The following is a 20,199-nucleotide window of genomic DNA, read 5'->3' as shown; positions in this document are numbered from 1 at the left end:
ATAAAGAAGTACACATGTACTCCGGCGGTATGCATTGAACAATTCAACACCAATACTTCTTAAGACAGGAAAGAAAACACTAGAGTTGAAAAAGGAAAAACAAAGAAAAATGGATATTGTCCAAGACCTGGAAATTGGTCGAAATAAGACGAAAACAGCAAAGAAGAAAATACTAAAAGCTAAGTCAGTCGGACTAAAAGACCAGCTAAAAGAAAGGTACTCAGTAAAGACGTTAAGAAAATTGTATGAAGGGACAAGAGAGATTATATTGACAAGCTAGCACAAGATGCACAAGCTGTGTATCACATCACAAAAACGCTGAGTGGGGGGTTGTAAAGCAGATATACACAAGTACGAAAACAAAATGGAGAACTGGCCTCCAGTATAGAAGAACTTACCTGTTGGAAAAATCACATCGAAGGAGCATAAAACCAGAAATATCCATCAACAGGACAATCGGAAACCAGAAGTCTCTGTCGAGACGGAAGCTCTACTGGTTTGTACTTATTATAAAGAAAGAGAAAAGTAGCAGTTGGGATATAACACTTTACAAAAGCAATAAATAGAATAATGACAAATACTGATACACAGAATTATGTATCTTAGTGTAGTCTACTTGTGTGCCAAGTTATATTGAAATCAGACCAAAACTGTAGGAGGAGTAACATTTTAATTGTATTTCAAAGAAATTTCTTTTTTAAGTAACAACAGCAACACCGTTCATTGTATCTTAGTGTAGTCTACTTGTGTGCCAAGTTATATTGAAATCAGACCAAAACTGTAGGAGAATGTTTTTCACAGAAATTTCTATTTTAGTAACAACGGCAACACCGTTCTTTGAAATCAAAAACCAATATTCAGAATTATGTATCTTAGTGTAGTCTACTTGTGTGCGAAGTTATAATAAAATCAGACCAAAACTGTAGGCGGAGTAGCATTTTGAAAATATTTTTTTAAAATTCTATTTTTAGTAACAATGGCAACACCGTTATCGAAATCAAAAACCGCTACATAGAATTATGTATCTTTGTGTAGTCTACTTGTGTGCCAAGTTATATTGAAATCAGATTTAAACTGTAGGAGGAGTAGCATTTTGAATGATTTTCACATTTTTTCTATTTTTAGTAACAAAGGCAACACCGGTCATCGAAATCAAAAACCGATACACAGAATTATGTATCTTAGTGTAGTCTACTTGTGTGCCAAGTTATATTAAAATCTGACCAAAACTGTAGGAGAAGTAGCATTTTGAATGATTTTCACAAAAAATTCTATTTTAAGTAACAACGGCAACACCGTCCATTGAAATCAAAAACCTATACAGAGAATTATGTATCTTAGTGTAGTCTACTTGTGTGCCATGTTATATTGAATTCAGATCAAAACTGTAGGAGGAGTAGCATTTTGAAAAATTGTTTACAGACGGACAGACAGACAGACAGACGGACGGACGACGGACGCATTACTATCACATAAGCTCTTCTGGTCTCTGACCAGTAGAGCTAATAAGTGAAGGTCTCGATACTTACCAATAATAGAGGAAGTAAAACAGAGTATCTTACTTCTTAAGAATGGGAAAGCGCCAGGCATCGATCTGGTACAAGCTGAAATGTTGAAAGGCTGAGGAAGTATTAACATCAAGACCTCTGACCGATACCCTGCAAACAATTTGGCAGACAGGAACATGACCAGTGGGTTGTAAGGTTGGTCTCATAGTGAGGCTGCCCAGAAAAGGCAACTTCGCTGATACAAACAATTGGAAAGGACCTCTGCCTGTTTTTGGGTGTCTCAGGCCAATACAGGATGAAATATGTGAAGGGCCTGAGATATGTTTTATATAACTTCCTTCGAAAGATGTTTTAATGAAATTCTCGACAACACCATTTCATAATTATTTTTAATTCATTTTTATATATTTACTTTATATCATCAATGGCACATACATCTCGAGACCAATTGTTATAGACGTACGACTAGGTAAGAAGTGAAATTTTCAGTCAAAATGTTCAGCTCAGCTTTCAAAACCAATATTTTTTTCACTTAAAAATGCACAAACATAAGGTAAAGTTCTTTTTTAAAATACATAATCCGTTGTTTACGGATATCATCAATGTCCAAAGATTTGCTATTGGCTAAAAGACTATCTCGAAGTGTGATGATCTGAAAACAAGCTAGACTTAAAAATAAAGTTTTAATTCGTGAATATAACAAAAAACATAAAAATAATTCAATAGCATAACACTAACACAAAATGTAAATATATTACAGAATTGTCAGTAAAAAGTGCAAGTTTAGATACAAAAAAAAAATGGTATTTGACCACATTACTTCTATTGCTTTTGTATGTATACAGGTACATATTTTTAATAAGAAATAAGAGTTGAACTTCATAACAAATGAGATCATGGCAATTTCAAATTGTTTTGATAATGCTGCACGAAGAAATAGCGTAGTTTAGCAGTGCTATTTGACTGAAAATGTATAAACCACCGGTAAGATACATGTATAAACTATAATTACTTAATAAACTATAGATAACTTTAATTGCAAAAGTACTAGTATCTGTCATACATATTCCATATGTACATATTATGTACATGGTCAAATACTGGCAATGCTTTTTGTAAAATAATTGTAAATACAACATTTGATTTCTTTTGCAGAGGAATAAGTTGGTCCTTTGCACAACGGAAACTAACAGCAAAAACGTATGTTAATGTGTCTGCGACACGTATATGCGTACAAACACAGGGACTTGATGGCTTGGGATTCAGAAATATTAAGTAACTATGGCGCCATCTCTCCTATAAAATAGCCTGTGAGATGATGAGCTCCAATCTTATTTGGGGGAGGCTTGCGCTTTGATTTTCTCCACCTCTTTTTCCTCCACTTGCGCTTCCATTTCGAGAGACTCCTCGTGTTTCTGGAGTTCTTGTTCACCCATTTCTTTGGCCTTCAGAGCTGATGCTTCCACAGCGTCCATGATGGTCCCTCGGAATCCTTTGCGCTCCAGCTCGTGTATGGCTGCGATCGTGGTTCCCCCTGGTGAACAAACTTCGTCTTTCAGCTGGCCGGGGTGTTTATCAGATTCAAGAACCATCTTTGCAGCACCCTGAAAGCAGAGAGTCTTGATGTGACTTTTCGAGAAATTTTTATTATTTAAGTGATCGACGATTTTAACTGTTTGGCAGAAGACTCACAAATAAGGTCTGTGCGGCAAGTTTTGTAGACATGTCTCTAGGAAGTCCCATTTTAACTCCCCCATCTGCCAGAGATTCAATGGTAGCAAAGGCCTTTAAAAAAATCATATCATAAAATATGAAACAATGGAAATGAAAAATAAAATAGTGAAAAGAAAATATTTGGATAAATCGTGAAAATTAACTGATATAATGTACCGAAATGCTGTATATGTCAGTTTTTAAAGATTTATAAGCCTCCATTCATTTCACAAAGATAAGTCCCTGACGGGAAAAAGTCTTAAAGTTATTAGACTTACATAGGCTGGTCCACTTCCGCTGAGTCCGGTCACCGCGTCCAGTTTATCCTCCGTTCCTACGAAGCACAGACCCACAGTCTGGAACAGTTTTTGTACTAATGGGGCGTCGCCTTTGCGTACTGACTTTCCTGGTGCAACAACTGTAGCTCCTGCATGCACCAAACTGGCAGTGTTCGGCATAGCACGTAATACACGTGTTTCCCTTGGTAAATTCTGAAAATAGTTAGAAAGGATTTTAATGAGATGTTTGAAAATAAAAAAGAAATTATCAACTTCAGTCTGAACAAAAACTTCAATGCTTCTCACCGCCTCAAGGATCTCAAGAGGTACCCCGGCTGCTATGGAGACAAAGATCTTCTCGTCCGTGAAGAAGTCCGAGATTTCATTCAGTACATCAGACACTGTATGCGGTTTGACAGCCAGTACTACCAGGTAGCTCCTCTCCACAACCTCAATGTTACAGTTAGTGGTCCTTATACCCAGTTTCTGATTAAAATATAAAATAGCATGAAATGTTTTCCCAAAGCACCAAGGATCCATAACAATTGCATTTGACAGTAGTCAAGCTACATTACTGCCATAGGAAAGAAGATGCATATATCAAAGCGTCCCATCTTATCCATCCCAACCTATACATGTACCCTGATAAAAAAAAAACAACAATCTGGATTTACTGTTTTTCTAGGAGAGTTTGGCTACCTTTACTTACAAGGACTGTGAGAAGGTCATGTTATTAATCAATAGACAAGAATATAGATCATAATTAAACAATTTAAGCATGTAAATGTATACTGTAGACCTAATTCATCTAAAGATATACCACCGGAGCGGACAGGATTACCTTCATGTCTTGCAGGACCGATTCCGACATGTCACTGGCTATCATCTTTTGGGGCTTCACAACACCTAGATATAAAAGAAAATAAATGTGTAAGAAAGCTCCTGTGAAGAAGGTTAGTGATGCGAATTATATTTCTAATTTTGATGGAAACCTTAAGAACCAAAGAAAGAATTTTATCACGTTCTGACATAAAACAACAGACATAAGAACAACAAAGAAGTTAAGTCCCTAACAAATAAGATATTAAGTACGATGTCTTAACATTTTTCGGGATGTGAATACGGGTTGGTCACGTGAGCAAATGCCATAAAGGCACGAAGGGATTTGTTGTAGAGATTTTACACGACGATACCAAACCATATTTATTCCCGATCAATATTTCAAATGATAGGGTTTTGCATATGTGACTCAATTATAACAATCTTTGCGTATTACGGACTGTTGATATCCTTGATTCATTATCTTGTTTGTCAATAGCTTGTCTATTTTTAAAAACTTTTCGCATATTACTCTTTCGAATCAATATTGGGAGACGTCAAACCGCCTTATGCAGGTGGTAAGTATATATTGCTACACAAGTCGGGGGAAAATTCTATAGAAAAAAACACTCAGTGCTCATTATAAAGTTTTCTTGTTAGATTACAGTCTCTTTCTAGTAAAATATTCAAATATGGAAAAAGTAAAGTGTGTATTCCCGTAAAATGCTTTTTATTCAACCTTCAGCGGCATAAATTGAGCATATTCCTCATTTTAGAGGTTTTAATATCATTTTTTCCCCTTATACAGTAATACTCTTTATTTCCTATCTAGCTTGTAACACGAGCTTTGATTGGTTACAAAGTCGGGTGTAAATATCCGTGCACCCGACTTGAGCCGGGTGTAAATAAAACGTGACGTCACAATGCATACATTCTCTATGATAAAAGCCAAATAACATGACGTCACGATGCATTGTAGTACGTAGTTATCTAATCGATAGATTGAGACACACTCTGATGTTTACAAAGCATTTTTATGGGTACAAAGGAAATAAATTCGTTATCCAGGTTCAATCAAGGGTGACTGTTAATTTGACATTTTATTCATACACCCTTCGGCCTGCGGCCTCAGGGTGTTTTTTATGGAAAAAAAATAAAAAAATGTAAAATGTCTACTCGTACACCCTTGATTGAACCTGGATAACTAATATTATTTCCTATGTAGCTTGTAACACGAGCTTTGATTGGTTACAAAGTCGGTTGTAAATTTCCGTACACCCGACTTGAGCCGGGTGTAAATAAAACGTGACGTCACAATGCAAGTTTTTCTATAATACAAAGCAAATGGCATGACGTCACGATGCATAGTACGTAGTAAATCTTATCGATAGGTTGAGACACAGTAGATTGTATTAAATTTTATGTTTACAAAGCATTTCTATGGATACATAGAAAATAAATTCGTTATCCAGGTTCAATCAATGTATCAACATTTACCCCGGGTTGTATTTATACACCCTTCGGCCTTCGGCCTCAGGGTGTATGGATAATATTCGTTTTCAGTATTTCCTCAAACTCATTGAACCTGGATAACTAATACTATTTCTTGCATTTTATCTTAACTATAGGTTTAACATATTATTACTCAAGATATAAGTCATATGTAGAAACAGTAAATTAAGTCAATCAATACTTTTCAAAGCCATCGATGTTGAACATTGATTTTTTTTTAGCAGCAAAATCAATGGCGGATTAACACCAACACCCCCCCCCCCCCATCTCCTTATACATGTTTTAATTATCAAAGATATAGCGTAAATCAGTAATAAAAAAAATGAACGAGTCGACAATCTAAAACCCACCTGTGAGATAATGAGTAATAAGTTACGATAGCTCAAGCGTCAGACTGTTAACTCTTTGACATTAAACATAAAAAAAAATCTGTAATTCTGTTTGTTTTTTTTTTTAATGGAAAAAAATATATAAAATGTAAAATGTCTACTCGGCAGGCCTCATTTTAACCCTACAAAATCTCTAGAATCCAGGAGCTTCCGGGGGCTTCACACCCTTGGGTTATGGGCAATCTTTGTTGAAATGGACCCAAGTTTATCCTCAAGGCGGCCCCAGACCACTTGCCTACTTTTGGCGCCTCGCTAACTTCAGTTCCTGGATCCGCACCTTTAAATCATAACATCTCTTTATAAGATGATTATTTGAGAAACAGCCAATGAGCCCGACTTTTCCGTGGCTTATCTGCAAAAGTTTGAACTCATTTTGAAAGTAATGTAGGTCTTTGACCTACTTATTACTAACGTATGATCAACATCACCAGGCAATCTTTAGATCCACGCCTTGTCTTCCGTAATAATATTCGTTCTCAGTACTTCCTCAAACTCATTTCCTCTCATGAGAGCTTTCCATTGGGAAGGTCAAAGTTTAGAGAAAGCGGTTATTCAAAATCAACAGTGTGTTAAATTGTCTAATAAATTAACATATCGCTAAACTGAATACTCTACCTCAAGGCAGAGAGTTTTTTTTTCTTTTCTCCAGGTAATTTTTAGGTACATGTAGGCCCTATTTCTGCACATAATAAAATACTACCATACAAAATACACAGTTTTTGGTATATTATCCACCACATACGTATCAGTCGTATACGTATAGGCCTGTATGTTCAGTAGATCTGAAGGATCAAAATTATTAATCAAGTTGCCCCATCCCCCCACCCACCCCCCCCCCCCCTTCTCTGGCTGGCTGAATTATATGTGATGTTGAAAATATTCTATTTAAAGATGATAATTTTATGAAGCACTTCAGCAACACGTAGATTACTTTTTTAACTGTTTGTATTTTACCAGGAAAAATACTATAAACACTATACACTATATATCGCATGAATGCACATTGCCTGGAATCGACTATAGGCATAATACTGCGTCTGACAAGCATTAGAATATAATTATGTGATTGCTTACTAGTTATACATCAATGCTCGCATTACGGCATATATTTATATGATGCTGTACATCATGAAATTTTTTTATTTATAATTATTTTCAATCTTTTGTGGGAAAAAACTTCTACTTCGAACTAATTTAAGCTGGTAATTAGATCCAGTCTGTACTGGAGATTTTCAAAGAAAATATCAAAGGTCTGCCATTTAATTTTTATGTATCTAATTTTACAAAGATTGTCAGATTATTTATTAAGTTTAGGAAGGTGCAAATAATGGATACAATAATTTAAAATAGTTTTGTCTACACTGATAAATAATGGCATTTTTACCACAATGTGATTTATTAACAAACACAGTTAATATATATTAGCATTCTGTTGTTTGAATAAGCGTAGTACTTAACAGATTCAGAAATTCGTATGGATTAGTATAATTTTTAAATGAACAAATTTGACAGTCAATTCATTAAATTAATAGGTTGCCACTCCGGGCCCTTAAAAATAAATTTTGGAAATTGTTGGACTTTTTCAAAAGGTAAGTATATTCATATCAATCAATTAAAAATTACCGTGGTACCACATTTTTTCAGTACTTCTCATTGACATTGACAAAGATGAAGACGGGGGGGGGGGATAAAAGACTTAGACTGAGAATACGTTAACTTACCTTTGGATATAAAGCCCCGACTCAAGGCCTGGGCCATTCGCCCAGCCCCAATAAATCCAACCGACATTTTAGTTTGTATTTAATTTTCTTCCCTTTATCCACTGGACATTGAGCTGAGCCATGTAGAATTGTTCAAGACATGTCAACAACTGAACAGCTGTAAGGCACGTGTTAGCATAAAAATCAATACATTATGATCACGCGGGCCATGAGTGCACGCGTTGCTTCACTATAGTAACCGTTAGGTCGCGGAAACTTTCCAATGTTGCGTGCGCATACACACTTTTTTTTTACAGAGCGGGGAAAATTACGTTTTTGCGTATTTCTAAAATATTCCCTACTTTTTTTTTTTTAGATCCGCACTATATCAACTCTGCGTTTGCATTAAGAAATTTCTTTTAATAGTTAAACAGAATTTTTCCCTCGACACTGTTCTTTATAATTGTGTATTGTAACGTTTATATACAATAGGCAAGGCAATTTAATTCGGTAAATACAGGTATGCTAAATTAACTTTTATCAAAGAAGCAATGCATGCATATTATTAGTGATCACTGATAGATTTTTTTAAATTTAATTTATAATTTAAATAAAAGAAAGGAAAAATGCACAGACACAACACAAAAAATAAACTAATCTGGTCGTGCCGGGGGGGGGGGGGCACAATAATTTATACAAGGAACAAAACATTTAATCCCTTAGCATATATAGTAATTAACCATAAACTGCAAACAAAAATAGGGGGAGACGGCGACCGGCATTTCAATTAACATTCTCCATATTAAATTACATGTACGTGTATTTGAATTTTTTGCTTTAAATGTTCCAGATCGACTCCCCGCCCCTTCTCCCGATAGTGCATAGTTTTTTATTTAAGTATAAACTTCGACATGTCTTATTTATATTTATTTGATCAGAAAATGTACTTGGTCATCTACAAAAAAATTGTTTGCCCTCTCCCGACCGATTGGCTAAAAATATCCTGATTCAAAACTTTTTTAACCACCAGGAATCGGTTTTTTTCCTTTTTATTATTCCTTTATTTTCTCATTCCGTCGATACGAATGCCAATATTTTTATGCCCCCGTAATCGAAAATTCGGGGTGTATAGTTTTTGCATTATCCGTCCGTCTGTCTGTCTATCTGTTTGTCCGCAAAAACTTTAATCTTGCCTATAACTTTTGACTGGTGCGGCTATGGCTTTCATATTTCACAAGTGTTTTCCTTGTGACAAGACCTTACTTTGGGTACCGCAAAATTTGACCTATTGACCTTGGAGTTTGACACACTCTTACACAAAAACATTCCTAACTTTTACTTTGACCATAAGTCTTTAACGGTTGGTGCTAGGACTTTCATACAACGCATATGTATTCTTTCAGTTTCTTTGAGAAAAGACCTTCCATTGGATACGTTTGACCTTGACCTTGGAGATTAATGTACTTAAAAAAACTTTCACCTTGGCCATAACTTTTGAAAGGTAAGGGATAGGGCTTTCATACTTCATATATGTGATCCGTGTGATATCATAAGACCTTTCATTGAATGCCAACAACTTTGACCCTTTGACCTTCACCCTGGAGTTTGACCTACTTTTTAAAATATTTAACCTTGGCCATAACTTTTCAATGGTTAGTGCTTTCATACTTTAACATATGTAATTGTTGTTACAAGACCTTTCTTTAGAAACCAACAACTTCGACCTTGACCCTAGAGTTTGACCTATCTTTAAAAAACTTTAACCTTGGCCATAACTTTTGAAGAGTTGGTGCTAGGGCTTTCATATTTCACCACTGTATTTCTTGTGAGAAGGCCTTACTTTGGTATATGATTTGCATTTGAGAAAAATTTAACCTTCGCTATGTTGCCATACGGGGTCATCAGTAATCTGTAAACACATCTTGACCTTTTAGTGAAAAAAAAAATCCCACCTAGCTACCTACCGACTAAATTTTTTACCCTGAGTCGGAACTGGAAAGGACAAACAGACGTATTTTAAAGATGACCTGATGTAAAATTTTATCTACAATTAACCCCTTTCAGCTTACTATACAGAATGCAGGCGTGTTTAAATTCTTTTATCCAGTTGAAAAAATTTGTTATATATTTCATATTTTATTACTTGAAATTTAAAAATGCCTTTGGTCATGTTGTTCATTTGTTTATTTATGCCAATACAAATAAGTACGATCACGTTAGATGTCAATGCACTTGCAGACGTTGTCAAAGCAGTGCCAGGAAGCGTCCTGGTCCGGGCAGGCCGGAAGTCCATAGCAGTCCCGAAGTCCACGACAACCTTAAAATTAAAAACAAAATTTATTAATGCGGGAAAAAAGTACATGCATATCCTAGAAAAAACGAAAGCAAAGACAAGACCTATTGTATTTTTATGAAACAAGCTTTTTGACAAGACCCATTGTATTTTTTTTTTTTTTGTATGAAACATACAGTTTAAAAGCGTTCAGGAACATACTAGTAATTATACCGGTACATGTCACGGGAACTTGTTTCGAAAATAATTTTTTAACCCATAGTATATAACAACACTATGGGTTAAAAAATTATTTCCGAAACATGTATACTACCAAACCATTCCACTACCATTAATATTCCTCCAATTAGAGAAACATGGATTTCAAACAAATCCAATCTTTTGGCGAACATTTTCCCCTTGAAAAGGACATATCATTGGATCATTTGTATAACACATAATTATGACACGATAATAAAATCCTTCTGAATAAACGATGTTTGAATTAATAGAAAGTCCACTCATGTAGTTAGACAGACTGAGAAAATGTTCAAGTAGTAAAGTAGAAGAAGCGAATATAATATTATGTTTTTAAAAATATAGAGACAATAAAGTCGGACGATAAATAGATTTGATTTCTTAAAAATCAAATAAAGTTCTAAGAACTTAGCGAAAAGAGTGGAGGCATTTTTCGGGGTATTTTTGAGACCTATTTAGGACTTTGGAACTTAATGTTGATCGTTTAAATATATATATATAGCCAGTATGATTAACTGTATCCAAGATAAGAAAATCTTTAGAATGCCAAAAGTAACAAGTTCACAGAAACTCTCGATCATTGTACTTTGGACCCGTTAAAATTCTGCTCAAATTTTGGATAACGTACGTCTCTCCGTAAGGCACGTGCATATTCCCTGTGTGCAGCCGATAAATGACCCAGAAGCGCATGTCTCCAGAGTGCAGTCGGCTGCTCCTTGACATCTCTCGCCAGCAATGAATGCTAAAATGGGGGAGAAATCTTTCTTTAAACATATTTACACACTTTTATTGGACATGCAGGATATTTTTATCTTCTTATTTTGACAAAAGTACAATGTAATCGTTTTATATGTTTTATATTTATATTTTATTTCATAGCTTTATTCCTCTGCTAACTCAAGCATTTTTTTCCAATTATTTTTTTGTTATAAAAAGAAACATAAATTATTCTTGAATAACAAACAATTTCAACAAACTTTGCGGTTTCACATTCGACAAAAAATTGTCCTTCAAATTCACAATTTCAAGAGAATAAAAATTATTGATATCATATATAGAGAGTTATTCCTCTTATCATAAAGTCGATGTACCTTAAGCGATGTTAAAAAGTTTTAGTAAAAACATGTATCCTGTTAGAAATTTTGATTATTCTGTCCATACAACTGATCCAATTCTTATATTGTTCACGAAAGTGCATATGGACTGACATTTTTTGGATAATATAAATACAATACCTGCGAGAAGACCGAAAATTGTGATGGAAACTAGAACCTTCATGCTGCCCTGACTACGGTTTTGGAGATCTGATATTGGACTTAGTAGTGAGTAGTTACTTATAGGGATTAACGTGAGGAGGGATGTGACGAAATCGAAAGAAAGGGGATCAAACGTGTTCTTGTTGGCGCTGTCCACAAAGTGGCCAATGATCATCATAGACGGATTACGACATGATAACCATCGTGGTAAAATGCCTTGATAAAATGAAAAAAGGGAGTAATGGAAACAACATTTGGGACATGGGAACATTCCATGCATTATTATAAAAAAAAAAAACGTTTGTAATCGAGTCAAAATAGAAGTAAAGCCCGTGATGTGCATAAAGTTCTGAATATTCAATGCTTCCTGAAATTAGTTTCACCGAAAGTTTACCTGTATCCTTAAAACCAAACCGAATTGTGAGCTGTGAAAATCTTTCAAACAAAGATGTGTTTTTGAAACACTGATGCCCCCGTATACATACAGCAGCTATTGTAAACGGTTTGTGTTTGGGCTTTCATCTTTCCTGTATATTCATTGAAACTTGTTCTTTCTTTGGTTAACAACATCATTCCTTAAGCTTATAACCTTAGAGTTTGACTTGCATTTCGCAAACTTTCATCTTTGCCGTTAGCAGTCATAGTGGGGCATCACTGACCATTCAAATCCCTCGAATATGTGTGATTGCATTGTGTTAAATTTAACACCAAACTATACGAGCTAGATATATCCATAAATTAAGATTATATTGCTGCCATGGGCATATTAAGTATAAAAACATGACTTTTTGTTGCAAAATGGGCTTTGTCCCATAACTTGAAGTGTAAATCGAATGATTTTGTGCGCGAGTTCCTCTACCTGAATACCTTCACACCCCTCATGCACCTGAGTTAATGGAATCTTCCAGTAAAAATATGCCTTAAATAGATTAATAATTATTTACCTCGCTATAATAATGAACCGAGTGAAATGTCTTTTATTGTTTTCTCTTATTCTTAATGTAGTTGGACTAATATTTTTTGTGATTGGATTTTCTACGCATTTTTGGTTGGAATCAGACAAAAATTACAGGACTTCCTCGGGATTTGAAAGCGTAGGTATTCCTTTCTGTGTCAAAATGTCTGCCTCAGGTGTACAACTATAAATGTTTTGTTAGATTTGACTCAATCATGAAATAAGCTTATGGTCGTTATGCCGTTTTAAGACTTTAAAAACATTGATATAATAATTATTGCTTTATTTCGAAAGATACACCAGTAAAATAGTCAATAACCGAGGAGTAATCTGTTTCGGGGGGGGGGGGGGGGGGGTTACGTATTCTTTTTTCCATGATAGTTGAAATTTTCACTGCCAATGTCGTTGTCTACTACAAATGATCTTAATAAATACAACATTTACCTGTATTATAGGTATTGGTTGAAAAAAAAATAAATCATATAAATTATCTGCTAGTGGTATCATTTTAACGTATTCTTTTGTGTAAAACCACAGAACATTTTCTATCTTCTATGTACATGTACCCTGATATGAGAGAACCCTCGTTACTCCTGAAAAATCGTTTACCAAGCATTGCAACACTTCAAAGGATGATAAAACTAGTGTAGTTGGCATGAATTTGTTTGAAATAAATATGACATTGGTAATTCTCATTTGCCAAGAGTAACAGTTTTTCTTACTTTTATAGCTTGGCTTATGGGAAGCTTGCTTCAAAGATTTTTCTCACAAGACAAGTTATAATGGGAAGCTCTACAATGGTTGCTGGTGGATGTTCTCGTACGAATATGAACCAATCAGGGAGTGGCTGAATCCACGTAAGTATCAAAAAATCAAGGCATGAGTATGAACCAATCAGGGAGTGGCTGAATCCATGTAAGTACTGAGGAGATCGAGGTATGAGTATAATTATATGAATAAATCAGGGAGTGCTAAATCCACGGAAGTATATAAGAGATCAAGGTACGAGTATGAACTAATCAGAGAGTGGCTATATCCACGTAAGTGTAAAGGAGATCGAGGTATGAGTATGAATAAATCAGAGAGTGGCTGAGGCTACGTACGTATCGAGTGATCAAGGTATGAGTATGAACCAATCACAGAGTAGCTGAATCCACATAAGTTTCGAGTGGATCAAGGTACGAGTTTGAAACATTCAATCAGAGGGTGGCTGAATCCATGTAAATATATGAGTGTGACCCAGTCAAGGTCTCAGAATCCACAGAAGCATCCAGGGGATCCTGTAGGAACTAATCAAATAGCTATGTATCAAGGATGAGAATATAAACGTGAGAGTGGTTCAAACCATTTTAAAAGTATAGAGGAGAGTGAAGTAAAAGTCAAAGAAACATTAATAAAAACTTTTAGAACCAAACCAATGTAAGTATTAACTGAGAAGTCTAGGTTATATGTATAACTGTACAGATGTATATATACATATGTTTATTAATGGAAATCCCTGTAAGGTCCTGTAATGATGAGTTAGACCAATATAAGTATAAATTATGCCAATCAGAAAGATGGAATCCACGTTGAGAAATGAGTATGTGTTAATCAGAGAAAGGTAGAATACATTGAAGTAACTGTATAGAGTAGCTTACAGTTGACTGTATAATATGTGTATGTCCAAATCAGAAAGTGACCCACTCCACATATGTTAGAAGGGTCGGACTATGTTATAGGGATGAGTCATTCTAAAGTGACTAATAAATCAACGTAAGTATCGAGAATAAGTATTAAAAAATGTTAGTGACTGAATCCACATATTAAAATATCAAACAGGAAACAGTAAAGAACATTTTAATGTTTAACTCGAAAAAAGGGCAACGAAAGTTTCATTAGGGTCACATCGAAAATAAGGTAGAATAATTTAAAGACTTTAAAAGCCCTTTCTTTTGATAATTATGACATGGATGCAATTTTATTTTAGATGTTAGATAGTTTTTTTTTTTTACTTTCACGGATCGTTTTGAATGATTCAGTATCTCTGTCGTTTCAGCGTGGTTGGTTGCCATCCAGGTGATGATGACGATTTCCCTCCTCCTGCAGTTAGTGGGAGGGATCATGGGCGTGCTAGTTTTCCTGGGTGTGTGTCCGGGAGCTGCCAATTTTCTCGCACTCTTATCTATAGCAGTCATGATTCTTGTTTCAGGTGATTACAATGTATCTCTAGATGATGTTAAACTTATAATTTATCATTTAATTGTCAATATTGATTTCGTTAATACCGGTCTCGAAAATGTACTTGGGGTGTGTTGATAAAAGATAATTCAAAGAATTAATTCAGTATGAATTCCATTTTTTTTTGCAGGTGTCATTTCAGCAGTTTGTTTAATCTTGTTTGGTGTCAAATCCGACCAGCCAGAATTGGAAGCAAAATGGATTTATTATCCAGAAAAGAACTTTTTATCCTGGTCCTTCGCCATGGTGGCGGTATCCGGATTTTTGTCCCTGTTTGGTTCTATGTGTGGCTTTGTCGCCGCCATGACAGCGAGACTGGAAGACAAATATGGCGAACGCCCTTCGTATGATGGGCACATGCTTCGGTCACAGCCAACTGTTTACTGAATCCACAAAAGTAGCATCTACATATAAAACATGGGTCGTCAAGTTTTTATACATTATACATGTGTATATTTTTTCAGTTTATGTTGTTGAAAGTTTTATTTGTTTTATATATTTTTTTAATTTAATCCTTGCGCAAAGGACAAACATTTATTTCGATGCTGATGCCGATTCATATTTGCTCTAAACATCAAGAACAACGAGTGATTATCAGAATAATTTTATATCCTTAAATTTAAACTTAATAAGAAATTTTTATGCAAGAAAATCAGTATGAAAATGATGTATTTGAGTAACAAGGTTTTTTCAATACAATGAGTAAAAATACGCCTTTAAATTAAAACACATAGGATTTTATGACTGTCGTTTTCCCTTTTTTTCAGGTACACGGACTGTAAGTAATTTCAAATATCTCATTAACTCCATGTGCAGATTCATTGAAAAAAATGCATAATTTACATCCATTACCATATTGCCATTGTCATGTCATCTTTATTAAAATTTTATATTATCATTCAATGAATGTTTTATTTTTAATAAAATATAACGCAAACAATATTTATTGAGTTAAATTTGTTCAGCAGAGCTGCCCCGTGTCATTCCTTGCAAAATGCTAGTAACTAGCAAAAGTTTGAATACAAGTATGGGGGAAATCAAAACCCTGGGAAGGATCTTCTCAATGAACACCGATAATAAATCTCGTACAGCTTTTTTAGTGCATGGGTAATTTGGACAGGTTGGTACCCTTCCAGTACTTTCCATGGTTAATATCTTGTGGTAGTCTTGAATTTAAAAAAAAGTACAACTGCTTAGGAGGTCTCATGTTGCTTCTCAATGTTCAGAAGTATTTACAAAATTGCACGTCCTCTAACAGTGATGATATATATGGCACGCCAAATTCACAAAAATGACCTAAACATAGTTTCACAGTCGATAAACTAGGTTTACCGGTTATAAACTATAGTTTACGGACTGTAAACTATAGTTAACAACGTTAATCTATATTTTACATCTGTAAACCATAGTTAATGCGATAATCTATGTTTGACAACCGTAAACTATACTTAACACCGGAAAAAATCATTTGCGATTGCAAAACATAGATTATCTGATAGATACAGTAATTTCACGATTTGTAAACTATGGTTTACAACTCTTAACTATAGTTAACGATCTGATAAATATAATTTCACGATTTGTGAAACTATGATTAACAACTCTTAACTTTAGTTTACGATTGTAGATTAGTTAACAAACGTGGATCTATGTTTATCAACAAATTAAATCTATTGTTAACGTTTCATTACAGGCAGATAAACCTAGATTAGCATTCGTAAACTATAGTTAACAACCGTTAAATATAGTTTTACAGATGAAAACTATACAAGTTAACGAATTGTAAACTATAGTTCACGGTTTGTAAACTATAGTTTACAGTCGATAAACCTAGTTTATCAACTGTGAAACTACATGTATGTTTAACTCATTTTTGTGAATTTGGCGTGCCATAGATATGTATACATGCATGTACTTAAAGGATTAGATACGTTGAGTCCCATTTATGTCCCAGGAGCTGTTTACGGTGTCTGTTAGAACAGTACAATACGAAAAAAGACTACCGTCATCCTTGTTGTAAAAGCTGCACAGTGCTGGCTTTAAATGAGAGTTTATAAAATATCACAAGAAGGTAACAAAGAACTTTATTCGGTAAAAACCAATATTTGCCCCCCAAATCAAACTTTGACGGAGAAATATATAATAATGTACCTAAACAAGGGAATATATGCTGACTTCAAAGCACTGAACATTTTGCAACGACGTCATATGTTTGAAATGACGTCAAGAAAATGACGTAAATTTAAAATTTCCATGATTTCTATAGAAAAATGTATATATTACGCCGATATTTTGAGTAAAAGTCACCGAGCGCAGGTCTGATCAGGTTCAATATTTTTATATAATGTGTAGATTGATAATATCTGTAAAATATGTAAATATTGTTCCTGGGCAAACTTGCGCTCTATAAATTTTAAAGCTAAAATTGTTGAAATTTTGTCCGTTTTGTCCTCTTTCTAAAAAAATGATATAAAATCGGACTATTGTAGTTTGTGACGTTATAAAAACAAAAATTGTCAATAAACTACTTTGAAACTATAAGATATCCTGTTAGTTTATATTTCTCATACAATTGATAAAATTCAGAACATTTCAAGAATTCTTAAAATTTTGACTTTTGTGGGGGCAAAGATATGCAATATACCGCATATACATGTAGTTCTTTGATAAATTTTTGATTTTTCTCATTGCTACTCTTTTTAAATCATTTTTTTTTAAATCAAATTTTGTTGCAGATTCAATGTCAAAATAGAGGCAAAATTCGGATGTAAACATATCTCGTCCTTTGCAAAAAGCTGTCAATGGAAATTACAATTCTGGGCCTACGCAAGTACGAGTAGTGCTGAAACATCTCTATGAAATCAGAACTTGCACTGATGTTCTTTGCTAATATACTTTTTACTTTGTAACCAGCGAAAATAAATCAAAGTTTCAAAATAAATTTTTACTGAAAGAAAAAAGACAAGTATCACAATCTTTTCTACTTTTAAATAACCAAGTCCATTGACGTACGACTGATTGTGCAACTATCCTATCATTTTAAACATCCCTTGCTCAGGTGAAAATGGACTCGCCCTACCTGTATTTACATTCCGTTTGACTTGTCTAATAATAGCGTCATGGCTAATAAAGCCAGTAAGCTTGTTTTGGTTTCTCTTTTGATATGTTCTGTTGGCATAGTCTTTTTCCTTCTGAGTTTTGGGACAGGGAATTGGTTGGAAGGGGACAATCAGGGCTTCCTCAGCATGGGGCTCTGGGAAGCCTGCTTCAATAACTGGCGTTACTACAAAGACCCTACGCAAAACCGATACGACGGCTGCAGGTGGATGCTGTCCTCTGATTTTGACGATATCCGGGAGTGGATTTGGCCAGGTAAGTATAAAGAAACATCGTAAAACCAGCAACAACTCATTCGTTTGATTTGTAACATCGATAGTATTCTGTTTTACGTCTTTATAAACGATTGCCGGAGGTCATGGCTAAACATAGGGAGTAGTTATTGTATTTTTATAGGGATATAGTTATTTACAGTGATCATCAAAATTTAATTAATTATTCTACATTGTACATAACACTATGCTGAGGATTATGCAATTACATGTAACATACCTTCAAAAACGTATACTTGGAATGTAATGTAAAATATGAATCCGCCTCTTTATACCAATATAGAACCATAAACTATGGTTGTAATACGTTTGATAAAATTTCCCTTCTCTTTATAGCATGGTTACAGGGCGTACAGGGCATCATGTGTGTCTCGCTGATTCTGGAGATTTTTGCTGTCATCGTGTACGTCGTCATCATGTTTCATATGTTACGACAAAAGTACTTTTTCATCATTCTTCTAGGCACTGCAATGGCAAACTTCATCTCAGGTACGCATTGCCAGCTGAATACGCCTTGAGTTGTCTTCATCTTTCCAATTCATATATAATACTTTGACTAATGCTACGTGTATTTTTTCAGCGTTTTTCTGTTTCGTGAGCATGATTGTCTTTCATACCAAGGCTCTAAATGATCTCAGGTGGATTGAGAATAACGAAAAACATAACCAAGGCTGGTCCTTTTACATCCTCATCCCTGCCATGTTTTGTTTCGTCATTTCCGGTTTGACAACTATCATGTCAGCTAGGCGGTTTCGTCGAGACGCAAATGATGGGCCAGTGGCAATTCCATACCGGTCTTGAAAATGGACAGTTGGTCAAAATTCGATGTCTCATTGCCAGTAGATGAAATGTCTGGTACGCCATTAAATGATAGACCGCAGTGCTGCATGTCCTCCTCGATTATTGACTCCGGACAGTGGCGATTGATGGTTTCCGGTATCGCCAAAAGAATGTGGCGGCTTTGATCTCAATGTATAGTTTTTATCAAAGTTATAAAAATGTTTTTCTATATGTGTGGCAGTTTTTGTAGGTTTAAGGATGTTAAGTTTCTAGATGAAACGCTCCCTGTTGGCAATTTTAAACAAAGTTGAAAGCAAACTTTCGTGCCATATACAGTTAATTGCTGCAAATTAGATGTTAAAAGGAGAAAGAAATCCCTTCGTCTAATACTTTTTTTCCTCTTTGTAAAGTTTTTTTTTTACGATTTTATACAGTGATTTAATTTGAAAGTGAATTCTGTACACTTAATTGTAAATGTTATGTACAGTGTAGTACATTTTATCTACGATTGATTTAAAACCATCGGTTGCCAATCCAATCAGTATTTTTTCCCCAGAAAGTCATGAATAAAATTCTTGTCTTATTTTTTTATTTTCTCGGAGAGAGGGAGGGGTATCCGTATAAGATTTTTTTCTGATTTATACATGTTTGTTTTAATTTCTTACAATGAACATTTTCATTAATGTATACTTTTTCTTTTTATTGAGTATCTTGGATTTTAACGCATAATTGTGATTATTTTGTTATAAATATACCTAAATGTATATATTGACTTAAGTGTTTACAAGAGATGTAAATCTGTATCTCTGGTATCTGTTGATAATAAATAAATAAATGTACTGTCAAAAAGTGTTTCTTGAACTTTTTTTCATAAATACAACTTTTTTAATCAAAAACACTGTACATAAATTCTTTAAACTTCATAATTTTTTTTTGCACTGAGCACAGTTATACTTCAAACACTATCAAATTTAAAATTACATTACACATTTTTGAACAGATTCATTTACATATATACTGATCAAACTTTCTAAGTCCCCACGTAAGTGTTTGTTTTACACTGCTTTTATATTAAATAATTAAGACAATATAAATTGAAAACTATACAGGATAAAAAGAAGCAAAATATTTTTTATTCACTTAATTTTAT

General features: G+C 34.5%; 4 protein-coding genes across 4 annotated transcripts; 2 read left to right on the top strand and 2 right to left on the bottom strand.

The window, feature by feature from the left end:
• Positions 1-1,883: 1,883 nt before the first annotated feature.
• Positions 1,884-8,133, bottom strand: LOC134257160 (pyrroline-5-carboxylate reductase 1, mitochondrial-like). Its single transcript, XM_062739804.1, has 6 exons — positions 7,941-8,133; positions 4,341-4,405; positions 3,806-3,985; positions 3,500-3,712; positions 3,201-3,293; positions 1,884-3,112 (listed from the first exon to the last, which is right to left on the bottom strand). The coding sequence occupies exons 1-6, from the start codon at positions 8,005-8,007 to the stop codon at positions 2,840-2,842; spliced, it is 891 nt and encodes a 296-aa protein (XP_062595788.1). The 5' UTR covers positions 8,008-8,133; the 3' UTR covers positions 1,884-2,839.
• A 1,962-nt stretch (positions 8,134-10,095) lies between these two features.
• LOC134257130 (serine protease inhibitor Cvsi-1-like) lies at positions 10,096-11,796 on the bottom strand. The gene is made up of 3 exons (XM_062739777.1): positions 11,685-11,796; positions 11,078-11,191; positions 10,096-10,236 (listed from the first exon to the last, which is right to left on the bottom strand). The coding sequence occupies exons 1-3, from the start codon at positions 11,725-11,727 to the stop codon at positions 10,136-10,138; spliced, it is 258 nt and encodes an 85-aa protein (XP_062595761.1). The 5' UTR covers positions 11,728-11,796; the 3' UTR covers positions 10,096-10,135.
• Positions 11,797-12,580: 784 nt separating this feature from the next.
• Positions 12,581-15,820, top strand: LOC134257174 (uncharacterized). The gene is made up of 4 exons (XM_062739819.1): positions 12,581-12,799; positions 13,391-13,517; positions 14,699-14,851; positions 15,011-15,820. Exons 1-4 carry the CDS (start codon positions 12,662-12,664, stop codon positions 15,265-15,267), a joined length of 675 nt encoding a protein of 224 aa, XP_062595803.1. The 5' UTR covers positions 12,581-12,661; the 3' UTR covers positions 15,268-15,820.
• A 2,096-nt stretch (positions 15,821-17,916) lies between these two features.
• Positions 17,917-19,821, top strand: LOC134257084 (uncharacterized). Its single transcript, XM_062739727.1, has 3 exons — positions 17,917-18,252; positions 18,606-18,758; positions 18,850-19,821. Exons 1-3 carry the CDS (start codon positions 18,000-18,002, stop codon positions 19,068-19,070), a joined length of 627 nt encoding a protein of 208 aa, XP_062595711.1. The 5' UTR covers positions 17,917-17,999; the 3' UTR covers positions 19,071-19,821.
• Positions 19,822-20,199: the final 378 nt, after the last annotated feature.

This window comes from Saccostrea cucullata, unplaced genomic scaffold (genome assembly GCF_032062105.1).
Source record: "Saccostrea cucullata isolate Sc308-1 unplaced genomic scaffold, CSIRO_AGI_Scuc_v1 ctg14, whole genome shotgun sequence".
NCBI classification, from domain to species: Eukaryota; Metazoa; Mollusca; class Bivalvia; order Ostreida; family Ostreidae; genus Saccostrea; species Saccostrea cuccullata.
Note: the sequence above shows the minus strand (reverse complement) of the source record. Positions and strands in the feature narration are given on the sequence as shown.

What these genes read in the sequence shown, in the direction of transcription:
- LOC134257084 (XM_062739727.1), top strand. Translation starts at nt 18,000, where the DNA reads ATGGCTAATAAAGCCAGTAAGCTTGTTTTGGTTTCTCTTTTGATATGT. An exon ending in CCGGGAGTGGATTTGGCCAG is followed by an intron (nt 18,253 to 18,605) that starts GTAAGTATAAAG and finishes TTCTCTTTATAG; the next exon opens with CATGGTTACAGGGCGTACAG. An exon ending in AATGGCAAACTTCATCTCAG is followed by an intron (nt 18,759 to 18,849) that starts GTACGCATTGCC and finishes GTATTTTTTCAG; the next exon opens with CGTTTTTCTGTTTCGTGAGC.
- LOC134257160 (XM_062739804.1), bottom strand. Translation starts at nt 8,007, where the DNA reads ATGTCGGTTGGATTTATTGGGGCTGGGCGAATGGCCCAGGCCTTGAGT. An exon ending in CTCTTGAGATCCTTGAGGCG is followed by an intron (nt 3,713 to 3,805) that starts GTGAGAAGCATT and finishes AACTATTTTCAG; the next exon opens with AATTTACCAAGGGAAACACG. An exon ending in TTGCCGCACAGACCTTATTT is followed by an intron (nt 3,113 to 3,200) that starts GTGAGTCTTCTG and finishes CTCTGCTTTCAG; the next exon opens with GGTGCTGCAAAGATGGTTCT.
- LOC134257130 (XM_062739777.1), bottom strand. Translation starts at nt 11,727, where the DNA reads ATGAAGGTTCTAGTTTCCATCACAATTTTCGGTCTTCTCGCAG. An exon ending in AATTTTCGGTCTTCTCGCAG is followed by an intron (nt 11,192 to 11,684) that starts GTATTGTATTTA and finishes CCCCCATTTTAG; the next exon opens with CATTCATTGCTGGCGAGAGA. An exon ending in CACGTGCCTTACGGAGAGAC is followed by an intron (nt 10,237 to 11,077) that starts GTACGTTATCCA and finishes TTTAATTTTAAG; the next exon opens with GTTGTCGTGGACTTCGGGAC.
- LOC134257174 (XM_062739819.1), top strand. Translation starts at nt 12,662, where the DNA reads ATGAACCGAGTGAAATGTCTTTTATTGTTTTCTCTTATTCTTAATGTA. An exon ending in CTTCCTCGGGATTTGAAAGC is followed by an intron (nt 12,800 to 13,390) that starts GTAGGTATTCCT and finishes TTACTTTTATAG; the next exon opens with CTTGGCTTATGGGAAGCTTG. An exon ending in AGTCATGATTCTTGTTTCAG is followed by an intron (nt 14,852 to 15,010) that starts GTGATTACAATG and finishes TTTTTTTTGCAG; the next exon opens with GTGTCATTTCAGCAGTTTGT.